Source organism: Xiphophorus maculatus, chromosome 1 (assembly GCF_002775205.1).
Source record: "Xiphophorus maculatus strain JP 163 A chromosome 1, X_maculatus-5.0-male, whole genome shotgun sequence".
Lineage (NCBI taxonomy): Eukaryota > Metazoa > Chordata > Actinopteri > Cyprinodontiformes > Poeciliidae > Xiphophorus > Xiphophorus maculatus.
The window spans coordinates 31,519,485-31,546,214 of record NC_036443.1 but is presented as its reverse complement, the minus strand read 5'-3'; the positions used below and the strand labels follow the sequence as shown (position 1 = coordinate 31,546,214).

Below are 26,730 nucleotides of genomic sequence, written 5' to 3'. Positions count from 1 at the left end.
AAACCGCTCTCAGTCTCTGGACTCTGCAGTTTGTTCTCGTCCTTCATCTCTACCTGGAAACACCGACCCGTTTGGGTCCAGTTAGAGACCAGAACCGCTCCCCCATGAATCCTGACGGTTTAACGTTTTTTAGATGTAGAGTTTCAAGAGCCGCTCTGATCACAGACGCCTCATCAGGTCATAAACTACCAGTAGCCTGGAGGTCTGGGAGTTTATGTGGAGTTTAATTTGATGCTTCACTTCATGTTGCAGCTGAGGTTCATGATGGGAAAAGGATTCATTGGTTCATTTAACGAAAATGAATCAGCGTCTGGTTTTCTTTGGTCCAGGAAGCAACACAGAGCAGCAACTACAGCCGCGAGTTTCAGCAACTACAGGGAGTTTATCAGGCGACCAGGCAGCGACTGACCGTCAGCTCCAGGCGGCGCGTCAGTTTCTACTCCCCGTCTTTCACGAAACTCTACAGTTTCATCTGCGAAGCTGTGGACTCAGCGATGAAAACATGAATCTGCAGGTGGTTTAATCTGGAAAACTAAAGCTGAAGAATCAACTCCTAGAAAAACTTTCTGCATGATTTCATCCTGGTTTCTGATTCCCTGCTGCTTCCAGTCGCTTCTCAGGGTTTATCTTCTTATCTTCTTCACACCTGCTTTGTAAAATAAGTTCAATAAATATGTTTTTAAAAAACTAGTTTGAAACAGCAACAGAGCAACAGGAAATGATGCAACACACCTTCACCATGTGGCTCTCAGCCTTTTCTTGCTGTCACTTGTTCTCTGTTGCTGCAGCCAGCCTGCTGTCACTTGTTCTCTGTTGCTGCAGCCAGCCTGCTGTCACTTGTTCTCTGTTGCTGCAGCCAGCCTGCTGTCAGATTCTCCTCTGGATTTAACCTGCAGGTCGTCTGCAGCTCTGGGATCTACTGATCTTTCTGGAGCTCCGTTCAGGGTAAAACCTTTCAGTCTGTCAGCTACATGAAGAGGTTTCTCTGTTTCTGAGGTTTTTCTGGACTGGCTGCTGATTCTCCAGTGAGGTGGATCTTATAACATGTTCTGGTATTTTGGGTCTTTGTTTCTGTTACTCTGGGTTTTAGTCGTGATTATTAGGGTATTTCATCAGCGCCGTTTCCTTTTCCTGTCGAAGGTTTTTGGTTCCATTAATTATGAGATTCTGCAGTAAAACCTGAGTATTTGGCTCGGATCGGTTAACTGATTGTGTAGCATGCTGCTGGCGTTCCTCCGGGCCGGTCCAGAACCCAAACAGAGCAGAACCGTCATGTGAAGCTGCTGCTGCTGCTTTAAAACATTTTGCATTAAACCACATCCTGTTAACAGGAACTAGACGGTTGGCTGTTCAAAACGTTCCTGTTTCACTTTCTGCCTGACTAAACATGTTGAGATGAAGCAGCTGGTGGAAAATTAACTCTTACAGTTCAGGTTTATAGAATCAGCTCCTGGTTTTCTTTACATGTTTCCTGAAGCTTTTAAACTAAAAGTCTTTGGATTCTCCCAGCCTCAGGATCATCGCTGCCATTTGTTTGATTTTAGTATTTTTAAAGAATCGTTCTTTATTAGTGGATGATGATAAACTGGCATGCAAATATTTTCACAGCAGCAGTTTCAGTTTTTCTTTGCAGCCATGTTTCATGGTGGATGTTTCTGACCTCCAGCAGCAGAGATGCAGAATGTCGTCACCAACCTGGCGCTGGGGAAGCTGCAGACCTACTTCGCCATCGTGGTGATCTTCACCTACAGCATTCTGCTCAGGACCGACTTTGAATGCACCTGCAAGAGCCAGCTGTACTACTGCATCATCTACGCCGTCACACCTGCGCTCATAGCAACTGTCCTGATGCTGTGGTCCAACCGGCTGTTCCAGAGGACCTGCAGCTACCGCTCCAGGTTCAAGAGCTTCATCTGCTGCCAGGTGTTAAAGGCGGCTCTGGTCGGCCTCCTCTGGGTCGCGTTTCTCCTCATCGACGGCGACTGGTGGGCCTGTTGCTTCAACAAGCCCTCTGGGCAGCAGGCCTGCAAGGCTGCAGCCAACAGGAGCGACACAGAGAGAGAAACCATGGCTGACCTCAAAACCACGTCCAGGGTGAGTCACGTCTGCCCCGGCCAGCAGGGGGAGCAACTCCAGGTAACAGCCTGTCTCTGCTGCAGGTGAGCGGCTGCTGGCTGCTCTTCCTCATCGTTTTCTCTGGAGCCATGAGTTCCTGGACCAGATGGAGGAGCAGCTGCAGCAAAGGAACGACTCAGTACGAAGAAACGCTTTATTACAAACTGGTTCTGGAGGAGGAGGAGGCGGTTCTGAAGGAGGTTCTGAGGAAGTCCATCAGAACCATGCTGACCGAACAGATCGAGACAAAATGTAAGGTCAACTGGAAGGACTGCTTCAACGTGGCTGAAGAGGTCATGAGAAACCAGATAAACCAACTAGCGAAGAAGGTAACCAGGTGAAAACGCTGCTAAAGTTCATAAAACAACGTTTATTAAAATATGAAAATAAATCCAGGTTTTCATGAACAAACATTTAATATTCAGTCAATAAAGAAAAGATTCATATGAAGCAAATTTAACTGAAACTTTTCCAATTTTTACCTTTTAAACTTTCATTTGGTTTTGATTCGTTTCTGTTTTCCTGATTTCATTTAAACTAAAAGGAAACGATTCCTGAACTAAATGTTTCCAGTCGGGACGACGATGAAACCAGAATAAAAAACTGTCTGGAACCAGAACCGAACCAGAACCAAACCAAACCAAACCAAACCGAATCAGAACTGGAACCAGAAACAAAGTTGATCAAGTTGATCGGATCATTTGACCGAAACACAAACGGCTCAGAATAAAATCAACATTATTATGTTATTAACATAATAATATATGTTAATTTAGTAAAAACAGATTCAAGTTCAAAAATGTTCTTAGAGCGTTGAGCCATGATGTGTTTAGTAAAGGTTCAAAGGTCAGACAGACGCTAGCTTAGCTTAGCTTAGCATCTGTTAGCAGCAGGAAGTAACACGTCTGTCAGGAAAACAAACAGTTAAAATGTGTTCAAATATTTTATCTTAAATGTTTCTGATTTTTTCAGGACAACAACGTTGAACTAGATGAAATACCAGAGGTAAATGAATCGGCTTCATGCATCAGAATATTCTATCATTCTGAAATAAAAACATTTTCTTTAAATAAGTTTCAATATCCTGGAGGTGGAAAACCTGGAAAACCTCCAGGATATTGAAGGTCTTCACCAATAAAGACTGCAGAGGAAAATTACTACAAGTTAACACCTGCTGATCATGTTATATGAAATGCTTGTGAACTATTTGGGTTACATGTTGTTTTCTACAGCTGCATCAGAACCAGACTGTCTCGCCCGTGTTTTGGGTCCTTGGTATGAACTCATGTGTTTCTCTGCCTGGCAGCTTTTCACCCAGAACTTCGTCATTACTGATTATCCTACAGGCTCTCTGTATTGTGAACAATATTTCACCTGACAGTGCTTGGAAAATAGTTGTTTCCACAGTAAGACCTCTGATTAGTATTGGAGATCTTTATTGGTGAAGACCTCCAGTTTGTTATGATTGTGTTTTATGAAATCACATAAAACAATCGTTGGAAATAAATGTTTGTTTCTTCTAAATTTTCTGTTTTAATGTTTTCAGGAAGTGGAAACTTTGGTGGATAAAGAGAAAAACACGAAACCCTGATCAAGTTACACTTCGACTCCAGTTCATTTTTATACTATCGATCTCAGAAACCTTAAATAAAAATATTGTCTTTTATGGGATGAGTTTTGTTTCTGTTTTATTTTAGTTCAGCTCTTTAGTTTTATTGTTTTTATGTTTAGTTATTTGGGGCCTGCCATGCAAAGCAATGGCAGGAACCTATTACTATTCTCCCAATTCTTTATTTTTCATCCGTAACCGTTAATGCGGCTCATACCGCTGGGTGCACACCTACAAATGAGGTATCAAAACGTGCAGAAAATTCACGCCATTGGAGCTATTACTTTTGGTGGGATTCGGGGTTAACATGGCGACATAATTCGCAAAAAACTACGAAAAAAACCCCATTATAAGTCAATGGGAAAAATCCTAGAAATACCCTATTTTTGAGGATTTTCTGTGTCGTCACGAATTCACCTAGAAATGCCATTCAAATTTCATTTTGTAGATACGTCTGTGATCTCTTCTAAAGTGAAGACGGCTCGTCGATACCAGTTACGGTTTGTCCACAATTTGTCTCTAAGCGACCCAAAGTTTTTCATTTTTCCTAAAATTAGAGTGAGAGCCAGGGCCTTTAGATCTCAGCTAGAGTGAGAAATGAGGAGAATTTTTGAGCCCAAAATAATTTTGAAATCACCATCAAGCCCACAAATATCGCACGATTGGTATCAAAATCGGTCCTGACATTGATACGCATGTCTGCTCCGGTAAAATGTTTTCGAAATTTATCTAGACCGTACGGTTTTCTGTCATGGTGCTTCAGAGCAAAGTCATGCGACAGGATTTTCTGAGGCTCTCAGGCTCTCTCCCATATATTTCTCAAACATTTCAGATCTGGGCAAACCATTTCTTTCTCTCATCGCTGTAAATGCTCTGAGTGAGGTAGAGACATGAATCTCGGGACTATCGCAGAAGACACATTGCCCTCTCATACGCTTCAAACGCTTTTCGAATATGTATTACGGTTCCCGAATGGAAAAGAGTTGTTTCCAATGCTTTTTTTCAGTAAAACTGGCTGGCTCAAACAGAGAATTGTCTGCCCCAGCCTCTCTCACTAACAGTTCACACTTTGCTGAGACAATTATTTACCATAGCAACGGAACTCAAGAGGCTATTGGCTGCTGGTTAGGACTACAAATACGCATCACTGTAGTTCTATCTATAGTGGAACCCTCAGTTGAAACAGATCAGGACTGAACTGGCCTTTAGAACTACTTGTTGCTAAGGGCTGTATATAACTGATTTAACTCAGTAACTGTTACACATGGGATTAGTTCGGAACTTTAAAATGAAGCATAATAATAATTTCAAAATAAAAGCCTTGAATATTTTTAAATCAGGTAATTGCTCTGTTGAGCATTATATAACTGATTTAACCCAATGACTGTTATACATGGGATTAGTTTGGACCTTTGAAATGAAGCTCAACAAAAAATTTCAAAATAAAAGCCTTGACAATTTTTACATGAGATTATTGCTCTTTTGAGCATTATATAACTGATTTTATCCAATAACTGTTATACATGGCATTAGTTTGGCCCTTTCAAATGAAGCATACTGAAAATTTCAAATTAAAAGCCTTGAAATTTTTTAGATCAGGTATTTGCTCTTTTGGGCATTATGTGAATTTTCTATCCAAAGCACTGATACACATAGGATTAGATTGGTGCTTTGAAATGAAGCTTAACAAAAATTTCAAAATAAAAGCCTTTAATATTTTTACATCAACTACTTGCGTTTTGAGCATTATGTAACTAATTTAACCCAATGACTATTACACATGGGATTAGTTTGGCCCTTTGAAATGAAGTTTAACAAAAATTCCAAAATAAAAGCCTTGACAAAATTTTAAATCATACTGAATGGTGCACGTCCACCTTACTTAACGTTCTTGTGATTCTCCACATGCTATTGATTACATTGCAGTGTTCTTTAGCATCGATGCTAATTTCTAGCATGACAACGCCGGGCTCAAACCAACGGGCACGCCTTGGCAGGCCCCGGTTAAATTTCTGCAGAAATTTTCTAGTTGGGGCCTGCCATGCAAAGCAATGGCAGGAACCTATTGCTATTCTCCCAAGAAAAGTTTCTTTATTATTATTATTATTGGGGCCTGCCATGCAAAGCAATGGCAGGAACCTATTACTCTACACCCAACAAGGCGTCTCTTTATTCTTTATTTTTCTTCCGTAACCGTTAATGCGGCTCATACCGCTGGGTGCACACCTACAAATGAGGTATCAAAACGTGCAGAAAATTCACGCCATTGGAGCTATTACTTCTGGTGGGATTTGGGCTTAACGTGGCGACATAATTCGCAAAAAACTACGAAAAAAACCCCATTATAACTCAATGGGAAAAATCCTAGAAATACCCTATTTTTGAGGATTTGCTGTGTCGTCACAAATTCACCTAGAAATGCCATTCAAATTTCATTTTGTAGATACGTCTGTGATCTCTTCGAAAGTGAAGACGGCTCGTCGATACCAGTTACGGTTTGTCCACAATTTGCCTCTAAGCGACCCAAAGTTTCTCATTTTTCTTCAAATTAGAGTGACAGCCCATCTCGGTTCATATCTGGGCACAACATTTCTTTCTCTCATCACTGTAAATGCTCTGAGTGAGGTACAGATATGAATCTCGGGACTATCGCAGAAGACACATTGAACTGTCATACGCTTAAAACGCTTTTCGAATATGTATTACGGTTCCCGAACAAGAAGGATTTGTTTCCAATGCTTTTTTTCAGTAAAGTGTGTTTGCTCAAACACACTTGTGTGTTTGAGAGCTCAGAGCTCACAGCTCACACCTGCTGAGACCATTATTTACCATAGCAACGGAACTCAAGAGGCTATTGGCTGCTCATTAGGACTACAAAAACGCATCACTGTAGTTCTATCTACCCTCAGTTGAAACAGATCAGGACTGAGAACTGGCCTTTAGAACTACCTGCTGCTATCGGCTGTATATAACTGATTTAACTCAGTAACTGTTACACATGGGATTAGTTTTAAACTTTAAAATTAAGCATACTGAAAATTTCAAAATAAAAGCCTTGAATATTTTACATGACGTAATTGCTCTTTTTGGCCGTATATGACTTTTTCATCCAAAGCAATGTTACACATGGGATTAGTTCGGAACTTTAAAATGGAGCATAATAATAATTTCAAAATAAAAGCCTTGAATATTTTTACATCAGGTAATTGCTGTTTTTGGCCGTATATGACTTTTTCATCCAAAGCACTGTTACACATGGGATTAGTTTGGAACTTTAAAATGGAGCATAATAATAATTTCAAAATAAAAGCCTTGAATATTTTTACATGAGGTAATAGCTCTTTTTGGCTTTTTTTGACTTTTTCATCCAAAGCACTCTTACACGTGGTATTAGTTCGGAACTTAAAAATGAAGCATACTGAAAATTTCAAAATAAAAGCCTTGCATTTTTTTACATCAGCTACTTGTGTTTTGAGCATTATATAACTATTTTAACCCAAGGACTATTACGCATGGGATTAGTTTGGCCCTTTGAAATGAAGTTTAACAAAACTTCCAAAATAAAAGCCTTGACAACATTTTAAATCGTACCGAATGGTGCACGTCCGCCTCACTTAACGTTCTTGCGGTTCTCCGCGTGCCACTGATTACGTCACGGCGTTCTTTAGCGTCGACGCCGATTTGTGGCGTGACGACGCCGGGCCCAAACCCCACGGCCGCGCCTTGGCAGGCCCCGGCTAAATTTCTTCCGAAATTTTCTAGTATTCTTTATTTTTCTTCCGTAACCGTTAATGCGGCTCGTACCGCTGGGTGCACACCTACAAATGAGGTATCAAAACATGCAGAAAATTCACGCCATTCCAGCTATTACTTCTGGTGGGATTTGGGCTTAACGTGGCGACATAATTCGCAAAAAACTACGAAAAAAACCCCATTATAAGTCAATGGGAAAAATCCTAGAAATACCCTATTTTTGAGGATTTGCTGTGTCGTCACAAATCCACCTAGAAATGCCATTCAAATTTCATTTTGTAGATACGTCTGTGATCTCTTCGAAAGTGAAGACGGCTCGTCGATACCAGTTACGGTTTGTCCACAATTTGCCTCTAAGCGACCCAAAGTTTCTCACTTTTCCTAAAGTTAGAGTGCGTCTCTGGCTGCTTAGAGTGAGAGATGAAGACAACTTTTTCAGCCCAAATCATTTTTGAAATCGCCATCACGGCCACAAATATCGCACGATTAGTATCAAAATCGGTCCTGACATTGATACGCCTGTCTGCTCCGGTAAAATGTTTTCGAAATTTATCTAGATCGTACGGTTTTCTGTCACGGTGCTTCAGAGCAAAGTCATGCGACAGGATTTTCTGAGGCTGTCTGAGGCTCTCTCCCATGTATTTGAATAGAATTTCAGATCTGGGCACAACATTTCTTTCTCTCATCGCTGTAAATGCTCTGAGTGAGGTACAGATATGAATCTCGGGACTATCGCAGAAGACACATAGGCCTCTCATACGCTCGAAACGCTTTTCGAGTATGTATTACGGTTCCCGAACAGGAGGGATTTGTTTCCAATGCTTTTTTTCAGTAAAACCTGTTGGCTCAAACACACAATTGTGTGTTTGAGCATGTATGACTCACAGCTCACACCTGCTGAGACCATTATTTACCATAGCAACGGAACTCAAGAGGCTATTGGCTGCTGATTAGGACTACAAATACGCATCGCTGTAGTTCTATCTATCCTCAGTTGAAACAGATCAGGACTGAGAACTGGCCTTTAGAACTAATTGCTGCTATGGGCTGTATATAACTGATTTAACTCAGTAACGGTTACACATGGGATTAGTTTTGAACTTTAAAATTAAGCATATTGAATATTTCACAATAAAAGCCCTGAATATTTTTACATCATGTAATTGCTCTTTTTGGCTTTATTTGACTTTTTCATCCAAAGCACTGTTACACGTGGTATTAGTTTGGCCCTTTGAAATGAAGCATACTGAAAATTTCAAAATAAAAGCCTTTAATATTTTTACATGACTTAATTGCTCTTTTTGGCCGTATATGACTTTTTCATCCAAAGCACTGTTACACAATGGAATAGTTTGGCCCTCTGAAATGAAGCATACTGAACATTTCAAAATAAAAGCCTTGAATATTTTTACATGACGTAATTGCTCTTTTTGGCTTTATTTGACTTTTTCATCCAAAGCACTGTTACACATGGTATTAGTTCGGAACTTTAAAATGAAGCATACTCAAAATTTCAAAATAAAAGCCTTGAATATTTTTACATCAGCCACTTGTGTTTTGAGCATTATATAACTATTTTAACCCAAGGACTATTATGCATGGGATTACTTTGGCCCTTTGAAATGACGTTTAACAAAACTTCCAAAATAAAAGCCTTGACAACATTTTAAATCGTACCGAATGTTGCACGTCCGCCTCGCTTAATGTTCTTGCGGTTCTCCGCGTGCCACTGATTACATTGCGGCATTCTTTAGCGTCGACGCCAATTTGTGGCGTGACCACGCCGGGCCCGAACCCCACGGGCGCGCCTTGGCAGGCCCCGGCTAAATTTCTTCAGAAATTTTGTTTTTCTAGTTATAGAACTTTATTTTTCTTCCGTAACCGTTAATGCGGCTCATACCGCTGGGTGCACACCTACAAATGAGGTATCAAAACGTGCAGAAAATTCACGCCATTCCAGCTATTACTTTTGGTGGGATTTGGGCTTAACGTGGCGACATAATTCGCAAAAAACTACGAAAAAAACCCCATTATAACTCAATGGGAAAAATCCTAGAAATACCCTATTTTTGAGGATTTGCTGTGTCGTCACAAATTCACCTAGAAATGCCATTCAAATTTCATTTTGTAGATACGTCTGTGATCTCTTCGAAAGTTAAGACGGCTCGTCGATACCAGTTACGGTTTGTCCACAATTTGCCTCTAAGCGACCCAAAGTTTCTCATTTTTGCTCAAATTAGAGTGACAGCCGACCTCGGATCAGATATGGGCACAACATTTCTTTCTCTCATCACTGTAAATGCTCTGAGTGAGGTACAGATATGAATCTCGGGACTATCGCAGAAGACACATTGAACTGTCATACGCTTAAAACGCTTTTCGAATATGTATTACGGTTCCCGAACAAGAAGGATTTGTTTCCAATGCTTTTTTTCAGTAAAGTGTGTTTGCTCAAACACACTTGTGTGTTTGAGAGCTCAGAGCTCAGAGCTCACACCTGCTGAGACCATTATTTACCATAGCAACGGAACTCAAGAGGCTATTGGCTGCTGGTTAGGACTACGAATACGCATCACTGTAGTTCTATCTATCCTCAGTTGAAACAGATCAGGACTGAGAACTGGCCTTTACAACTACTTGCTGCTTTGGGCTGTATATAACTGATTTAACTCAGTAACTGTTACACATGGGATTAGTTTTACACTTTAAAATTAAGCATATTGAAAATTTCACAATAAAAGCCCTGAATATTTTTACATGACGTAATTGCTCTTTTTTGGCTTTATTTGACTTTTTCATCCAAAGCAGTGTTACACATGGTATTAGTTTGGCCCTTTAAAATGAAGCTTAACAAAAATTTCTAAATAAAAGCCTTGAATATTTTTACATCAGCTACTTGTGTTTTGAGCATTATATAACTATTTTAACCGAAGGACTATTACGCATGGGATTAGTTTGGCCCTTTGAAATGAAGCATCCTGCAAATTTCAAAATAAAAGCCTTGAATATTTTTACATGACGTAATTGCTCTTTTTGGCTTTATTTGACTTTTTCATCCAAAGCACTGTTACACATGGTATTAGTTTGGCCCTTTGAAATGAATATTAACAAAAATTTCTAAATAAAAGCCTTGAATATTTTTACATCATGTAATTGCTCTTTTTGGCTTTATTTGACTTTTTCATCCAAAGCACTGTTACACGTGGTATTAGTTTGGCCCTTTGAAATGAAGCTTAACAAAAGTTTCAAAATAAAAGCCTTGAATATTTTTACATGACGTAATTGCTCTTTTTGGCTTTATTTGACTTTTTCATCCAAAGCACTCTTACACGTGGTATTAGTTCAGAACTTTAAAATGAAGCATACTGAAAATTTCAAAATAAAAGCCTTGAATATTTTTACATCATGTAATTGCTCTTTTTGGCTTTATTTGACTTTTTCATCCAAAGCACTGTTACACATGGTATTAGTTTGGAACTTTAAAATGGAGCATAATAATAATTTCAAAATAAAAGCCTTGAATATTTTTACATCATGTAATTGCTGTTTTTGGCTTTATTTGACTTTTTCATCCAAAGCACTGTTACACATGGTATTAGTTTGGAACTTTAAAATGGAGCATAATAATAATTTCAAAATAAAAGCCTTGAATATTTTTACATCATGTAATTGCTGTTTTTGGCTTTATTTGACTTTTTCATCCAAAGCACTGTTACACATGGGATTAGTTTGGCCCTTTGAAATGAAGCATACTGAAAATTTTAAAATAAAAGCCTTGAATATTTTTACATGACGTAATTGCTGTTTGTGGCTTTATGTGACTTTTTCATCCAAAGCACTGTTATACATGGGATTAGTTTGGAACTTTAAAATTAAGCATACTGAAAATTTCAAAATAAAAGCCTTGAATATTTTACATGACGTAATTGCTTTTTTTGGCCGTATATGACTTTTTCATCCAAAGCACTGTTACACATGGTATTAGTTCGGAACTTTGAAATGAAGCATACTGAAAATTTCAAAATAAAAGCCTTGAATATTTTTACATCAGCTACTTGTGTTTTGAGCATTATATAACTATTTTAACCCAAGGACTATTACGCATGTTATTAGTTTGGGCCTTTGAAATGAAGTTTAACAAAACTTCCAAAATAAAAGCCTTGACAACATTTTAAATCGTACCGAACGGTGCACGTCCGCCTCGCTTAACGTTCTTGCGGTTCTCCGCGTGCCACTGATTACGTCGCGGCGTTCTTTAGCGTCGACGCCAATTTGTGGCGCGACGACGCCGGGCCCAAGCCCGACGGGCGCGCCTTGGCAGGCCCCGGCTAAATTTCTTCAGAAATTTTGTTTTTCTAGTTCTTAGATTTTTATTCATGTATCATTTTTCTCTCCTCGTTTCTAATCATCTGTTTCTTCTTCACTGATCGACTCAGTAAAAATAAACTTATTCTCAGTTCCTCTCAGTAAATCTCATTATTGGGGCCTGCCATGCAAAGCAATGGCAGGAACCTATTGCTATTCTCCCAATTCTTTATTTTTCATCCGTAACCGTTAATGCGGCTCATACCGCTGGGTGCACACCTACAAATGAGGTATCAAAACGTGCAGAAAATTCACGCCATTGGAGCTATTACTTTTGGTGGGATTTGGGCTTAACGTGGCGACATAATTTGCAAAAAACTACGAAAAAAACCCCATTATAAGTCAATGGGAAAAATCCTGGAAATACCCTATTTTTGAGGATTTTCTGTGTCGTCACGAATTCACGTAGAAATGCCATTCAAATTTCATTTTGTAGATACGTCTGTGATCTCTTCGAAAGTGAAGACGGCTCGTCGATACCAGTTACGGTTTGTCCACAATTTGTCTCTAAGCGACCCAAAGTTTCTCATTTTTCCAAAAATTAGAGTGAGAGCCAGGGCCTTTAGATCTCGGCTAGAGTGAGAAATGGAGAGATTTTTTGAGCCCAAGATAATTTTCAAATCGCCATCACGCCCACAAATATCGCACGATTGGTATCAAAATCGGTCCTGACATTGATACACATGTCTGCTCCGGTAAAATGTTTTCGAAATTTATCTACATCGTACGGTTTTCTGTCACGGTGCTTCAGAGCAAAGTCATGCGACAGGATTTTCTAGGCTGTCTCAGGCTCTTTCACTAACAGTTCACACCTTGGTGAGAAACTTATTTGCCATAGCAACGGAACTCAAGAGGCTATTGGCTGCTGGTTTGGACTACAAATACGCATCACTGTAGTTCTATCTATAGTGGAACCCTCAGTTGAAACAGATCAGGACTGAGAACTGGCCTTTAGAACTAATTGCTACTATGGGCTGTATATAACTGATTTAACTCAGTAACTGTTACACATGGGATTAGTTTGGAACTTTAAAATGAAGCATAATAATAATTTCAAAATAAAAGCCTTGAATATTTTTAAATCAGATATTTGCTCTGTTGGGCAATATATAACTGATTTAACCCAATGACTGATATACATGGGATTAGTTTGGCCCTTTGAAATGAAGTTTAACAAAAATTCCAAAATAAAAGCCTTGAATATTTTTACATCATGTAATTGCTCTTTTTGGCTTTATTTGACTTTTTCATTCAAAGCACTGTTACACATAGTATTAGTTTGGCCCTTTGAAATGAAGCATACTGCAAATTTCAAAATAAAAGCCTTGAATATTTTTACATGACGTAATTGCTCTTTTTGGCTTTATTTGACTTTTTCATCCAAAGCACTGATAAACATAGGATTAGTTTGGCGCTTTGAAATGAACCTTAACAAACATTTCAAAATAAAAGCCTTTAATATTTTTACATCAACTACTTGTGTTTTGAGCATTATATAACTATTTTAACCCAAGGACTATTACGCATGGGATTAGTTTGGCCCTTTGAAATGAAGTGGAACAAAACTTCCAAAATAAAAGCCTTGACAACATTTTTAAATCATACTGAATGGTGCACGTCCACCTTACTTAACGTTCTTGTGATTCTCAGCATGCTATTGATTACGATGCAGCTTCTTTAGCATCGATGCCAATTTGTAGCGCCGGGCCCTAACCGACGGGCACGCCTTGGCAGGCCCCGGCTAAATTTCTTCCGAAATTTTCTAGTTTTCTGTTTGCTACTGAAATCATGTCATCAGTGAAGGAAGCGTCATGCTGAGGGACGCTGTCCTCGTGAGGACAGATCTGTGTCCCTCTGAGCGTCCTGCAGCCGGTCAAATGTTTCTTCAACATGTGAAAACACAACCAGAGGTCAAAGGTCAAAGGGTGGAGCCGCTCCAGGCTGTAGCTCTATAGAAAATCATCTAAATAAATATTTCAAACTCCAGCTGCTGCAGAATTATTTACAAACTCTTCAATAACCTGGAGGTCAAAGGTCACGCTGACATGACAGTTAACATCAGTTAGCAGCCAACAGGATCACATGAATGAACCACACCAAGAGAGCCGGGCTTCAGGTTTTAACTAGGACATGTGGCCAGAAAAGACCAAACAAAATATAAGAAACCAGTTGATCCACTAGATTGACGGCCAGGGTCGTAACCTTCAAACTAACGCTAATGCTAACCCTAATGCTAACACTAATGCTGTTGCTAGTGCTAAAGCTAGTGCTAACGCTAATGGTGATGTTACCACTAATGCTAACCCAGACAGGAAAAGAAGTAACCATCAGTTTAGTCCAATCAGCTCAGAGGACAGAAACTGAAACCTGGTTTCTGCATCCAAACATCTGATTTTATAAAAGATGAATAATAATTTTAATCATCTTAATTTATTTAAACAAGAAAAGTTTAATTTGACTTGATGTCTTTTTGTAGCATGTTTTATCTGGTCTTAACTGAATATGTGGCCTAATATGCTGCAAAATTAAAGAATATATAACATAGTAATATCAAATATTACATATAAACTATTATAAATTAATAAAATCTAAAATATAACTCATGTTTTAAAATCTGTTTTCACATCTACAGTAGTCTGGAAATGTATATTATTTACACTAAAAAACATTTTGTTTTGCTGACATTTTTCTGATTTAATTAAATTTCTGGTATCAGGAAAATAAAAAGACAAAATTGAACATGTTGCCGAGGGTCTATGATCTGCTCTCCTGATCCTGTGAAGGTGGATCCACCTGAAAAATAATAAATCATGTCATTAAGAAGAAACTTTGTAGAAACCAGAAATCAGAGGCTGCGATTTCCTGACGTCACTGAATCATAAATATATGATAAATGTTATTATTCTGGTTAAAAACAATCAGCTGTTTCTGTTGACCTGAAATCACGAACATGAATCTGTTTATTAATCCAGAAGTTTCCAGAACTCTGACTTTACATCTAGAGTTACTGTGAGGAGCCTTAGCGTGGCCTTTGACTAGGATATGTCCCGTAATAAACAGGTTTCCAGAACTTCATTCTTTCACTTTCACAATGTTGCAAAATATTAGAAATATATAAAAGACAAAAATCTGTTTTTGGATCTATGCTGCTTTGCAGGGATCAATCTAGATCTATGCTTCTAGAACTGTTTTAATTCAGCATCACATGTTACTAATTTAAAGGGAAGATCAACATTTAGTAGTTCAGATAATAACCTGATAATAACCTGATAATAACAGACGGATAAATTGACCTCTCCTGATTAACTGGACTGGTTAATGGCTGCATGGTGATGCAGTTCGTGCAACTGTTGCCATAGCAACACAGCTGATGGTTCAAATCCCAGATCTCTGCTCATGTGTGTTTTTTCTGCCTCCACATCAGGAAACCTGCTGGTCTAGTTCAAGTAAACAGGGACTGTTGAGGAGTCTCTGAGTTTGCTTACCGGGTCGGACGGTGGAGGATTGTTCTGGTTTCCACCTGAACTAGAGACCTAAACAGAACAGATTTATACAAATTAAAATGTAAATTAGTATTTAGTTTGTTTCTCAGTTAGAACAACAGAGTTAAATCATGAACTATTTTCTGTTTCAGTTTCTGCTTTGAATGTCAGCAGGTCAGTTAAATCATTAGTTTAGAATCTGATTATTCAGACGTTTGACAATCAGAAGTTGCTCTCATGCAGAAAGAGACAATATGAGGACATCGTCTCCTACAGACTTCAGGTTTTCTCTGCTCAGATCTTTATTCTCACATTTCCCATTGGAACTTCTTCACCTCCTTCCTGAATCTGTGGTGGATCGTAACCATGACGATGACCATTGGCATTCTCTGTTTGACCTGATGAACCTCCATGTGATGGAGATGGTGGACATTCAGCGCCCTGGACCTGAAATAGAAAAACCCAGAAATGTTTCCTGTGAACCCTTTGAGCTCTGCTGCTGGTTTGGTGCTGATGGTTAGGGGTTAGGGTTAGGGTTAGGGCAGGGTAGGGTAGGGTAGGGGTTAGGAGGAAGCATCGCCCTGTGAGGGTTCAGCTGCTGGACTGAATGTTGGCTAACACATGGTTTCGTATTAACTTCCTTCTGATTTTATATTTCTGTGTTTTACTGATAAACTTGATTCTGGTCCCTGCTCTCGCTCGCCCACTGTGCCTTTCCCCTCTCTCTCCTCACACCTGCAGCCTGTCAGCCAATCAGGTGTGTAATCCGTCTCCCTGGTTGCTCCTGTTAAAGCTGCTCTGTCCCAGTTTCCTGCCCGGCTCCCTGGTCCTTCTGGATACATACAAGTTTTTGTTCTAGATCATTTTTTACTAAATACTTCAGTATAACATCTACGCCTCAGACTTTCTGCATGTGGTTCACTAAAAAACACGACCTTCATTCACCTTCACAATGATGAATGGATGAATGGATGAATAGATGAATGGATGATGTCTTGACAGGACACAGACTTACCCCTCCTGCCTCATCCAGGGAACTTCCTCCATCTTTCTTCTCCTAACAGAAGAAAAATAATAAGTTTTTCTCCAGAGTTGAATTTCATAAATGAGGAATTGATCAGATTATCATAACGTCTCAGTGCAGCTCATCCAAAGATTGAATCCAGTTCTGTGTAATATTAATATTAATCTAAGGTTTCTAGGACATTGATGGATTTACCGGTTTTGAAACCAACTGAAGAGAAATCTGCTGGGCCTGAAAACATGAAAAATTGTTAAAACAATAAACATGTTTAAGATAAAAACTTTAACATATTTATATTCTATTAGCTTTTCTCCTGGTGAATAAACAATGGACAGATTTTCTGTTATGATTTCTTACCTCAGCAAAAGTGAATTTCCAAACATCTTTATGAATTTCAGCTTTATTGTCTTTTCCACTTCCTGAAGGCTGTAAATAAAAATACTGTAATTTATTCTTTGAACCTTCAACCATCCGCTCAGCTACGGCAAGCCTAAAGGACAAAACTCAGACAGCAAACAGTCTGAATATGAAATCCTCCTCATCTTCACTGCACACAGAGTATTTGCCATAATCAGAGCTGGTGGTTTAACTTCATTAACTGGTCTGGTCGTTTCATTCGCTGTGGAAGAGGCAGCAGAGATCCACTCCACCAGGGACGAACTTTGTCCAGGATCGATTCTCCGTTCTGTTCTCTCAGTCAGACTTTCCTCTTCGGGGAAAAGCCAGTTGACGTTCCTGGAACAACGTCCCCTGTGTCTGAAAGAGCTGTGATATGGTAGCATGAAAGGAACCAGGCTCTCTGGTTCTGGTCCAGTCATTAATCGTCTGGATTATTCCTGTTATTAAAGCTGCCAGACGGTGACAAAGTGAAGGCTGTTACTGACATGTCTGTAAAGTAAAGGAGCTTCATCAGGTTCACAGAACACAGACAGCAGGCGGAAAGGGAAGGAACAGGAAGGAACAGGAAGGACCAGGAAGGACCAGGAAGGAACAGGAAGGAACAGGAAGGAACAGGAAGAAACAGGAAGGACCAGGAAGGACCAGGAAGGAACAGGAAGGAACAGGAAGGACCAGGAAGGAACAGGAAGGAACAGGAAGGACCAGGAAGGACCAGGAAGGAACAGGAAGGAACAGGAAGGACCAGGAAGAAACAGGAAGGAACAGGAAGAAACAGGAAGGACCAGGAAGGAACAGGAAGGACCAGGAAGGACCAGGAAGAAGCAGGAAGGACCAGGAAGAAACAGGAAGGAACAGGAAGGAGCAGGAAGAAAGAGGAAGGAACAGGAAGGAACAGGAAGGAGCAGGAAGGAACAGGAAGGAACAGGAAGGAGCAGGAAGGAGCAAGAAGAAACAGGAAGGACCACGAAGGACCAGGAAGGACCAGGAAGGACCAGGAAGGAACAGGAAGAACCAGGAAGAAACAGGAAGGACCAGGAAGGACCAGGAAGGAACAGGAAGGAACAGGAAGAAACAGGAAGGACCAGGAAGGAACAGGAAGGACCAGGAAGGAACAGGAAGGACCAGGAAGGACCAGGAAGGAACAGGAAGGAACAGGAAGGACCAGGAAGAAACAGGAAGGAACAGGAAGAAACAGGAAGAAACAGGAAGGACCAGGAAGGAACAGGAAGAAACAGGAAGGACCAGGAAGGAACAGGAAGGACCAGGAAGGACCAGGAAGGAACAGGAAGGACCAGGAAGGACCAGGAAGAGGCAGGAAGGACCAGGAAGAAACAGGAAGGAACAGGAAGGAGCAGGAAGGACCACGAAGGACGAGGAAGAAACAGAAAGAAACAGGAAGGAGCAGGAAGGACCAGGAAGGAGCAGGAAGGAACAGGAAGGAACAGGAAGGAGCAAGAAGAAACAGGAAGGACCAGGAAGGACCAGGAAGAAACAGGAAGGAACAGGAAGGACCAGGAAGAAACAGGAAGGAACAGGAAGAAACAGGAAGGACCAGGAAGGAACAGGAAGGACCAGGAAGGACCAGGAAGGAACAGGAAGGAACAGGAAGGACCAGGAAGAAACAGGAAGGAACAGGAAGAAACAGGAAGAAACAGGAAGGACCAGGAAGGAACAGGAAGAAACAGGAAGGACCAGGAAGGACCAGGAAGGACCAGGAAGGACCAGGAAGGAACAGGAAGGACCAGGAAGGACCAGGAAGAGGCAGGAAGGACCAGGAAGAAACAGGAAGGAACAGGAAGGAGCAGGAAGGACCACGAAGGACGAGGAAGAAACAGAAAGAAACAGGAAGGAGCAGGAAGGACCAGGAAGGACCAGGAAGGAGCAGGAAGGAACAGGAAGGAACAGGAAGGAGCAAGAAGAAACAGGAAGGACCAGGAAGGACCAGGAAGAAACAGGAAGGAACAGGAAGGACCAGGAAGAAACAGGAAGGAACAGGAAGAAACAGGAAGGACCAGGAAGGAACAGGAAGAAACAGGAAGAAACAGAAAGGAACAGGAAGAAACAGGAAGGACCAGGAAGGAACAGGAAGAAACAGGAAGGACCAGGAAGGAACAGGAAGAAGCAGGAAGAAACAGGAAGGAACAGGAAGGAGAAGGAAGGGCCACGAAGGACGAGGAAGGAGCAGGAAGAAACAGGAAGGAGTAGGAAGGAGCAGGAAGGAACAGGAAGAAACAGAAAGAAACAGGAAGGAGCAGGAAGGACCAGGAAGGACCAGAAAGGAGCAGGAAGGAACAGGAAGGACCAGGAAGGAACAGGAAGAACCAGGAAGAAACAGGAAGGAACAGGAAGGACCAGGAAGGAACAGGAAGAAAGAGGAAGGAACAGGAAGGAACAGGAAGAAAGAGGAAGGAACAGGAAGGACCAGGAAGGAACAGGAAGGACCAGGACGGACCAGGAAGGAGCAGGAAGGAACAGGAAGGAACAGGAAGGAGCAGGAAGGAGCAAGAAGAAACAGGAAGGACCACGAAGGACCAGGAAGGACCAGGAAGGAACAGGAAGGAACAGGAAGAACCAGGAAGAAACAGGAAGGAACAGGAAGGACCAGGAAGGAACAGGAAGGAACAGGAAGGACCAGGAAGGAACAGGAAGGAACAGGAAGAAACAGGAAGGACCAGGAAGGAACAGGAAGGAACAGGAAGGACCAGGAAGGACCAGGAAGGACCAGGAAGGAACAGGAAGGACCAGGAAGGACCAGGAAGAAACAGGAAGAAACAGGAAGGACCAGGAAGGAACAGGAAGGACCAGGAAGGAACAGGAAGAAACAGGAAGAAACAGGAAGGACCAGGAAGGACCAGGAAGGAACAGGAAGGACCAGGAAGGACCAGGAAGGAACAGGAAGGAACAGGAAGAAACAGGAAGGACCAGGAAGGACCAGGAAGGAACAGGAAGGACCAGGAAGGACCAGGAAGGACCAGGAAGGAACAGGAAGGACCAGGAAGAAACAGGAAGGAACAGGAAGAAACAGGAAGAAACAGGAAGGACCAGGAAGGAACAGGAAGAAACAGGAAGGACCAGGAAGGAACAGGAAGGACCAGGAAGGACCAGGAAGAAAGAGGAAGGAACAGGAAGGAACAGGAAGAAAGAGGAAGGAACAGGAAGGACCAGGAAGGAACAGGAAGGACCAGGACGGACCAGGAAGGAGTAGGAAGGAACAGGAAGGAACAGGAAGGAGCAGGAAGGAGCAAGAAGAAACAGGAAGGACCACGAAGGACCAGGAAGGACCAGGAAGGAACAGGAAGGAACAGGAAGAACCAGGAAGAAACAGGAAGGAACAGGAAGGACCAGGAAGGAACAGGAAGGAACAGGAAGGACCAGGAAGGAACAGGAAGGAACAGGAAGGAACAGGAAGGACCAGGACGGACCAGGAAGGAGCAGGAAGGAACAGGAAGGAACAGGAAGGAGCAGGAAGGAGCAAGAAGAAACAGGAAGGACCACGAAGGACCAGGAAGGACCAGGAAGGAACAGGAAGGAACAGGAAGAACCAGGAAGAAACAGGAAGGAACAGGAAGGACCAGGAAGGAACAGGAAGGAACAGGAAGGACCAGGAAGGAACAGGAAGGAACAGGAAGGAACAGGAAGGAACAGGAAGGACCAGGAAGGAACAGGAAGGACCAGGAAGGAACAGGAAGGACCAGGAAGAAACAGGAAGGACCAGGAAGAAACAGGAAGAAACAGGAAGGACCAGGAAGGAACAGGAAGGACCAGGAAGGAACAGGAAGAAACAGGAAGAAACAGGAAGGAGAAGGAAGGACCAGGAAGGAACAGGAAGGACCAGGAAGGACCAGGAAGGAACAGGAAGGAACAGGAAGAAACAGGAAGGAACAGGAAGGACCAGGAAGGAACAGGAAGAAACAGGAAGGACCAGGAAGGAACAGGAAGGACCAGGAAGGACCAGGAAGGAACAGGAAGGACCAGGAAGGACCAGGAAGAGGCAGGAAGGACCAGGAAGAAACAGGAAGGAACAGGAAGGACCAGGAAGGAACAGGAAGAAAGAGGAAGGAACAGGAAGGAACAGGAAGAAAGAGGAAGGAACAGGAAGGACCAGGAAGGAACAGGAAGGACCAGGACGGACCAGGAAGGAGTAGGAAGGAACAGGAAGGAACAGGAAGGAGCAGGAAGGAGCAAGAAGAAACAGGAAGGACCACGAAGGACCAGGAAGGACCAGGAAGGAACAGGAAGGAACAGGAAGAACCAGGAAGAAACAGGAAGGAACAGGAAGGACCAGGAAGGAACAGGAAGGAACAGGAAGGACCAGGAAGGAACAGGAAGGAACAGGAAGGAACAGGAAGGACCAGGAAGGACCAGGAAGGAACAGGAAGAAACAGGAAGGACCAGGAAGGACCAGGAAGGAACAGGAAGGACCAGGAAGGACCAGGAAGGACCAGGAAGGACCAGGAAGGACCAGGAAGGAACAGGAAGGACCAGGAAGAAACAGGAAGGAACAGGAAGAAACAGGAAGAAACAGGAAGGACCAGGAAGGAACAGGAAGAAACAGGAAGGACCAGGAAGGAACAGGAAGGACCAGGAAGGACCAGGAAGAAAGAGGAAGGAACAGGAAGGAACAGGAAGAAAGAGGAAGGAACAGGAAGGACCAGGAAGGAACAGGAAGGACCAGGACGGACCAGGAAGGAGTAGGAAGGAACAGGAAGGAACAGGAAGGAGCAGGAAGGAGCAAGAAGAAACAGGAAGGACCACGAAGGACCAGGAAGGACCAGGAAGGAACAGGAAGGAACAGGAAGAACCAGGAAGAAACAGGAAGGAACAGGAAGGACCAGGAAGGAACAGGAAGGAACAGGAAGGACCAGGAAGGAACAGGAAGGAACAGGAAGGAACAGGAAGGACCAGGACGGACCAGGAAGGAGCAGGAAGGAACAGGAAGGAACAGGAAGGAGCAGGAAGGAGCAAGAAGAAACAGGAAGGACCACGAAGGACCAGGAAGGACCAGGAAGGAACAGGAAGGAACAGGAAGAACCAGGAAGAAACAGGAAGGAACAGGAAGGACCAGGAAGGAACAGGAAGGACCAGGAAGGAACAGGAAGGAACAGGAAGGAACAGGAAGGAACAGGAAGGACCAGGAAGGAACAGGAAGGACCAGGAAGGAACAGGAAGGACCAGGAAGAAACAGGAAGGACCAGGAAGAAACAGGAAGAAACAGGAAGGACCAGGAAGGAACAGGAAGGACCAGGAAGGAACAGGAAGAAACAGGAAGAAACAGGAAGGACCAGGAAGGACCAGGAAGGAACAGGAAGGACCAGGAAGGACCAGGAAGGAACAGGAAGGAACAGGAAGAAACAGGAAGGAACAGGAAGGACCAGGAAGGAACAGGAAGAAACAGGAAGGACCAGGAAGGAACAGGAAGGACCAGGAAGGACCAGGAAGGAACAGGAAGGACCAGGAAGGACCAGGAAGAGGCAGGAAGGACCAGGAAGAAACAGGAAGGAACAGGAAGGACCAGGAAGGAACAGGAAGAAAGAGGAAGGAACAGGAAGAAAGAGGAAGGAACAGGAAGGACCAGGAAGGAACAGGAAGGACCAGGACGGACCAGGAAGGAGTAGGAAGGAACAGGAAGGAACAGGAAGGAGCAGGAAGGAGCAAGAAGAAACTGGAAGGACCACGAAGGACCAGGAAGGACCAGGAAGGAACAGGAAGGAACAGGAAGAACCAGGAAGAAACAGGAAGGAACAGGAAGGACCAGGAAGGAACAGGAAGGAACAGGAAGGACCAGGAAGGAACAGGAAGGAACAGGAAGGAACAGGAAGGACCAGGACGGACCAGGAAGGAGCAGGAAGGAACAGGAAGGAACAGGAAGGAGCAGGAAGGAGCAAGAAGAAACAGGAAGGACCACGAAGGACCAGGAAGGACCAGGAAGGAACAGGAAGGAACAGGAAGAACCAGGAAGAAACAGGAAGGAACAGGAAGGACCAGGAAGGAACAGGAAGGAACAGGAAGGACCAGGAAGGAACAGGAAGGAACAGGAAGAAACAGGAAGGACCAGGAAGGAACAGGAAGGAACAGGAAGGAACAGGAAGGACCAGGAAGGAACAGGAAGGACCAGGAAGGAACAGGAAGGACCAGGAAGAAACAGGAAGGACCAGGAAGAAACAGGAAGAAACAGGAAGGAACAGGAAGAAACAGGAAGGACCAGGAAGGACCAGGAAGGAACAGGAAGGACCAGGAAGGAACAGGAAGGAACAGGAAGGAACAGGAAGAAACAGGAAGGACCAGGAAGGACCAGGAAGGAACAGGAAGGACCAGGAAGGAACAGGAAGGACCAGGAAGGACCAGGAAGGACCAGGAAGGAACAGGAAGGAGCAGGAAGGACCAGGAAGGAGCAGGAAGGACCAGGAAGGACCAGGAAGGAACAGGAAGGACCAGGAAGAAACAGGAAGGACCAGGAAGAAACAGGAAGGAACAGGCTTTGCTTAAAGTCAGAGTACTGAACTGCCTTCAGGCTGAAATATTCAAATAAACCTGATCCTGAAATTTGAGAAGGAGCTTTTCTCCATGATGGAGACAGAATCCGCTACGTTCTGCTGCCTCTCACTGAAACCAGCAGAGAAAATCAGCTCTGAAGCAGAAGGAGAGTCTGATGTGGGAAGGAAAGAGATTCACTGGGAAGAGGAAGTGAAGCCGCTTCCTGCTGCAGATGGGCCCCAGACTCTGGACCAACCAAACCACCATGTCAGCGGCTCTTCAGGCTCCTCCTCAGAGCCGACCTCTCCGGGTCGGTTCTCCCAGCAGAACCGACCTCTGGGCCAGAGCAGAGGCAGAACCAGAACCAACACACCCAGTTCTTGGGAACTAACCAACCAGAAGCTTACAAAGCCATGACATCATCCTCTGGATTTGGCCACATGCTTCAAAGACGCAGTGATCTCAGTGAATTTCAATGTCTGACTTTTAAGATAATAAAAAATCTCCTTATTGTAAATTATTTTGTTGAACTGAATTTCCTCTGATTTAAAGTCATTTATTCTCTTTAACAGACAGAATAAAAGGTTTTGGTGTAGATACCTGCTGAGCTCAGAGGTTTCTGGTCTCAGATTAGTTCAGTAAATCAGATGTTTAATGGTTACCTGCTTCTCTTGAGGCCACAGTTCTTTAATCAGTTCTTCAGCTGCATCAAAACCTTCAATAAATCTGTTCTTGTTGTTCCGATTCAGGATTTCTTCAACGTTTTGGGTAAGAGCTTCTTTGGCTTTTTCTTTCAGAATCTGGTTCACGATATTTTCTCCTTCTTTTACAACGATCAGCTCATAGGGAGCAAATCCATCACAGCTATAGAGGCAGTCCTCGCAGCAGGTCCTGCAGTCGTCTGAACAACATTTCCAGCATTTCCTGTCTCTTTGCTCTGCAGAGGTTTTGCTGTCGCAGCATTTCCTCCATCTCACCGCTGAGAAGCAAACAGCCAGGAAGAGGATGGACGACAGCGTTCCCAGGCCAATGACCTGGAGGAAACCATGATAAACCTTTAGTAATGTTACCAGGGACACACAATTTAATCCATTCTAAATTAATTACACTAATTTATGTTCATAAATAAAAATGATAGCACTCACCTTTGACTTGTTTTTTAGTTTATCGATAAGGATTTGTTCATTTAAGGTTCTGTTTGTCTTGCAGGGAATCAGAGCATCCTGTCCAGAGAGTCCGTTCTGACAGCAGGCGAACCAGTCTCCGTCCAGCAGCACAGAGACGACCCACAGCAGAGCAGTCAGGGAAACCTTCACAGTCTGGAGAACAACCACACGAACACATTTCCCTCTACATTTACAGACACACTTCAGGGGACACAACGTGAAGCAGCTGCACATCCTGCAGGAACCGATGAAGACTTTGTTCATCCAAAGTAACAAAAGCATGATGGTAAAAACTGGAAGAGTGATGTAGATCCCACAGCCACGGCTCTGATTCCTGCAGGTGCAGGACACTTCTCTCTCAAATAAAACATTGTGGGTAAAAATCACAATGATTGTAGCCGAGGTGGCAAGACGAGAAACAGAACCTGTCAGAAAGTTTTTGATCATCATCTTCACAGCCAGAATAACAGGAAGTTTTTTCTGACGGATTTATGTTAAAACAGAAAACAGAATCCAAACCACATCAGGCGTCTGATTGGTCAGCTGGAGACACCAACCACAAATAAAAACCGAAACCATCCAACTCATCTTATTCTGACCAACGTCTATGCAGAGTTTAGATTATTTGAACATTTATTGTTAAATAGGAAACTTCTCAGAAATGAACATGCAGTTTTCACTCTGCCACAGCAGGGGGCGCTGCAGAAAAGAGACAGAATAATACATCATTCATTTCTGATGATTTTTACTGATTATCTGACAGAGAAAATAAGTTTTAATTCAGTAAAAAAATGGTTTTTATGTCTCAGTTTGTAAATACAGATTTAAATGATTAAAAACAGAAATATATATTTTTTGTTTTTAAAGAAAGAAGATTATCCAGTAGAAGTAAATTGCTAAAAATCAAAGCTATAAGAGATGATTAAAATAAAATCATGGAGAAACATAATTTGTGTATTAAACCTGGTTTTAATTTGCTGATTTAATATTTTAGTAATATATGTTACGTTCAGCTGAAAGCAGAAAATCAAACAGACATAAAAAGTTAAACATTAATTAAAAAGTTAAACATTAATCTGTTATGAGTTTAACTGCATGATGCAGCTACTGAAATAAACTTTATTCCTATTGACTGTAAAAACATTCAGATAATCTGTTACAAATGATTTCTACTGAATATTAGGACGGCAAAGAAATACTGAGTCTCAAAATAAAACATTTAACCTTATGATGCTCAGTGTTGTATAGTAACGAAGTAAAAATACTTCACTACTTTACTTAAGTATATGTTGGAGTACTTCATACTTTCCTGGAGTATGAAAATGTTTGATGACTTTCACTTTTACTTCACTATATTTCCGAACTTAATTGCGTACTTTTACTCCGATACATTTTCAATGTGTGGTTTAGTTACTCGTTACAAAAAAGCGAGAGAGAGAAACAAATGTTTTGATCCACCTACTGATTAGCAAGTAGCAAGCAGGCTACCGAACAAAGCCGGTAGCCTGCTTGCCTGGGCTTGTTCATCACCACCAATAGGATACACCTGTTTCGCTTCTCCCATTAAACACAAAGCAAGTCTCGCAATCAGCAGCAGCCACATGGAGGAGGAGACGGAGACCACAACGACTGCAACTATGTCGGACACGGCTCCAGGGGAACCACCAGCTGGTGATAGGGTGACCAGACGTCCTCTTTTTCCCGGACATGTCCTTCTTTTCAGACCTAAAAAGATGTCCGGGGGGAATTTAAAAATTGTCCGGGATTTTGGTCAATTGCCTCAAAACACATTACATAGCTTACAGTGCATTATAGGGCACGGCGCTGCGTGTCACGTAATCCCTGAGCCGCGTCAGTGGGCAGCATCCCCCCCCCCCGCTCCAAAGTTTTCTGGGTTTTTTTTTCTTTTGCATAATGACCAGTAGAGTAATCGTAACAGATCTTTTTCTTCATGTTGGCCGCATTTTCTGTACTATTTATTTTTCTCATTTTCAGCACTGACCTTACTTGAAGGGAAAACTTAAGGCTTACAAAACTTTGTATTTTCTGTCCTGGAGGGTTTACTAAGAAGCTGGTTCAGTTGTAAAGCAGGTTAAGTTAACCTTGTGCTATAGGTAAAGCACCTAATTTTCTTAACTAAATGATGCCTGCAGGTATATCTATTAGCAGGTTTAATTTTGCCTGCACTTGGTTGGGTACATTATTTTAAGTGTATTTGACAAGTTTACCAAAATATAAAAAATGTCATTCAAACTGCATTTGCTTTGTTTTACTTTTTACTTGTACTTTTCATTACATTACTTGAGTACATCCATTTTTACAGTAATTTCCATACTTAAGTAC

At 42.2% G+C, this 26,730-nt stretch overlaps 2 protein-coding genes across 5 annotated transcripts; one reads left to right on the top strand and one right to left on the bottom strand.

The window, feature by feature from the left end:
* Window positions 1-742: 742 nt before the first annotated feature.
* On the top strand, window positions 743-3,787 carry LOC111608661. 3 transcript variants are annotated; one of them, XM_023334217.1, is made up of 5 exons: window positions 743-945; window positions 1,670-2,094; window positions 2,160-2,444; window positions 3,088-3,120; window positions 3,662-3,787. In XM_023334217.1, exons 2-5 carry the CDS (start codon window positions 1,675-1,677, stop codon window positions 3,704-3,706), a joined length of 783 nt encoding a protein of 260 aa, XP_023189985.1. In that variant the 5' UTR covers window positions 743-945; window positions 1,670-1,674; the 3' UTR covers window positions 3,707-3,787. The 3 variants fall into 3 exon arrangements, with proteins under 3 accessions (XP_023189985.1, XP_023189990.1, XP_023189977.1); XM_023334222.1 differs by having other exon boundaries at window positions 1,667-2,094; window positions 2,160-2,452; XM_023334209.1 differs by having other exon boundaries at window positions 744-945; window positions 1,667-2,094.
* Window positions 3,788-14,484: 10,697 nt separating this feature from the next.
* On the bottom strand, window positions 14,485-24,823 carry LOC111608654. Of its 2 annotated transcripts, XM_023334171.1 has the most exons (8): window positions 24,367-24,823; window positions 23,884-24,255; window positions 16,706-16,774; window positions 16,544-16,579; window positions 16,340-16,381; window positions 15,637-15,771; window positions 15,328-15,375; window positions 14,485-14,635 (listed from the first exon to the last, which is right to left on the bottom strand). In XM_023334171.1, the coding sequence occupies exons 1-8, from the start codon at window positions 24,667-24,669 to the stop codon at window positions 14,597-14,599; spliced, it is 1,044 nt and encodes a 347-aa protein (XP_023189939.1). In that variant the 5' UTR covers window positions 24,670-24,823; the 3' UTR covers window positions 14,485-14,596. The 2 variants fall into 2 exon arrangements, with proteins under 2 accessions (XP_023189939.1, XP_023189943.1); XM_023334175.1 differs by lacking the exon at window positions 16,706-16,774.
* Window positions 24,824-26,730: the final 1,907 nt, after the last annotated feature.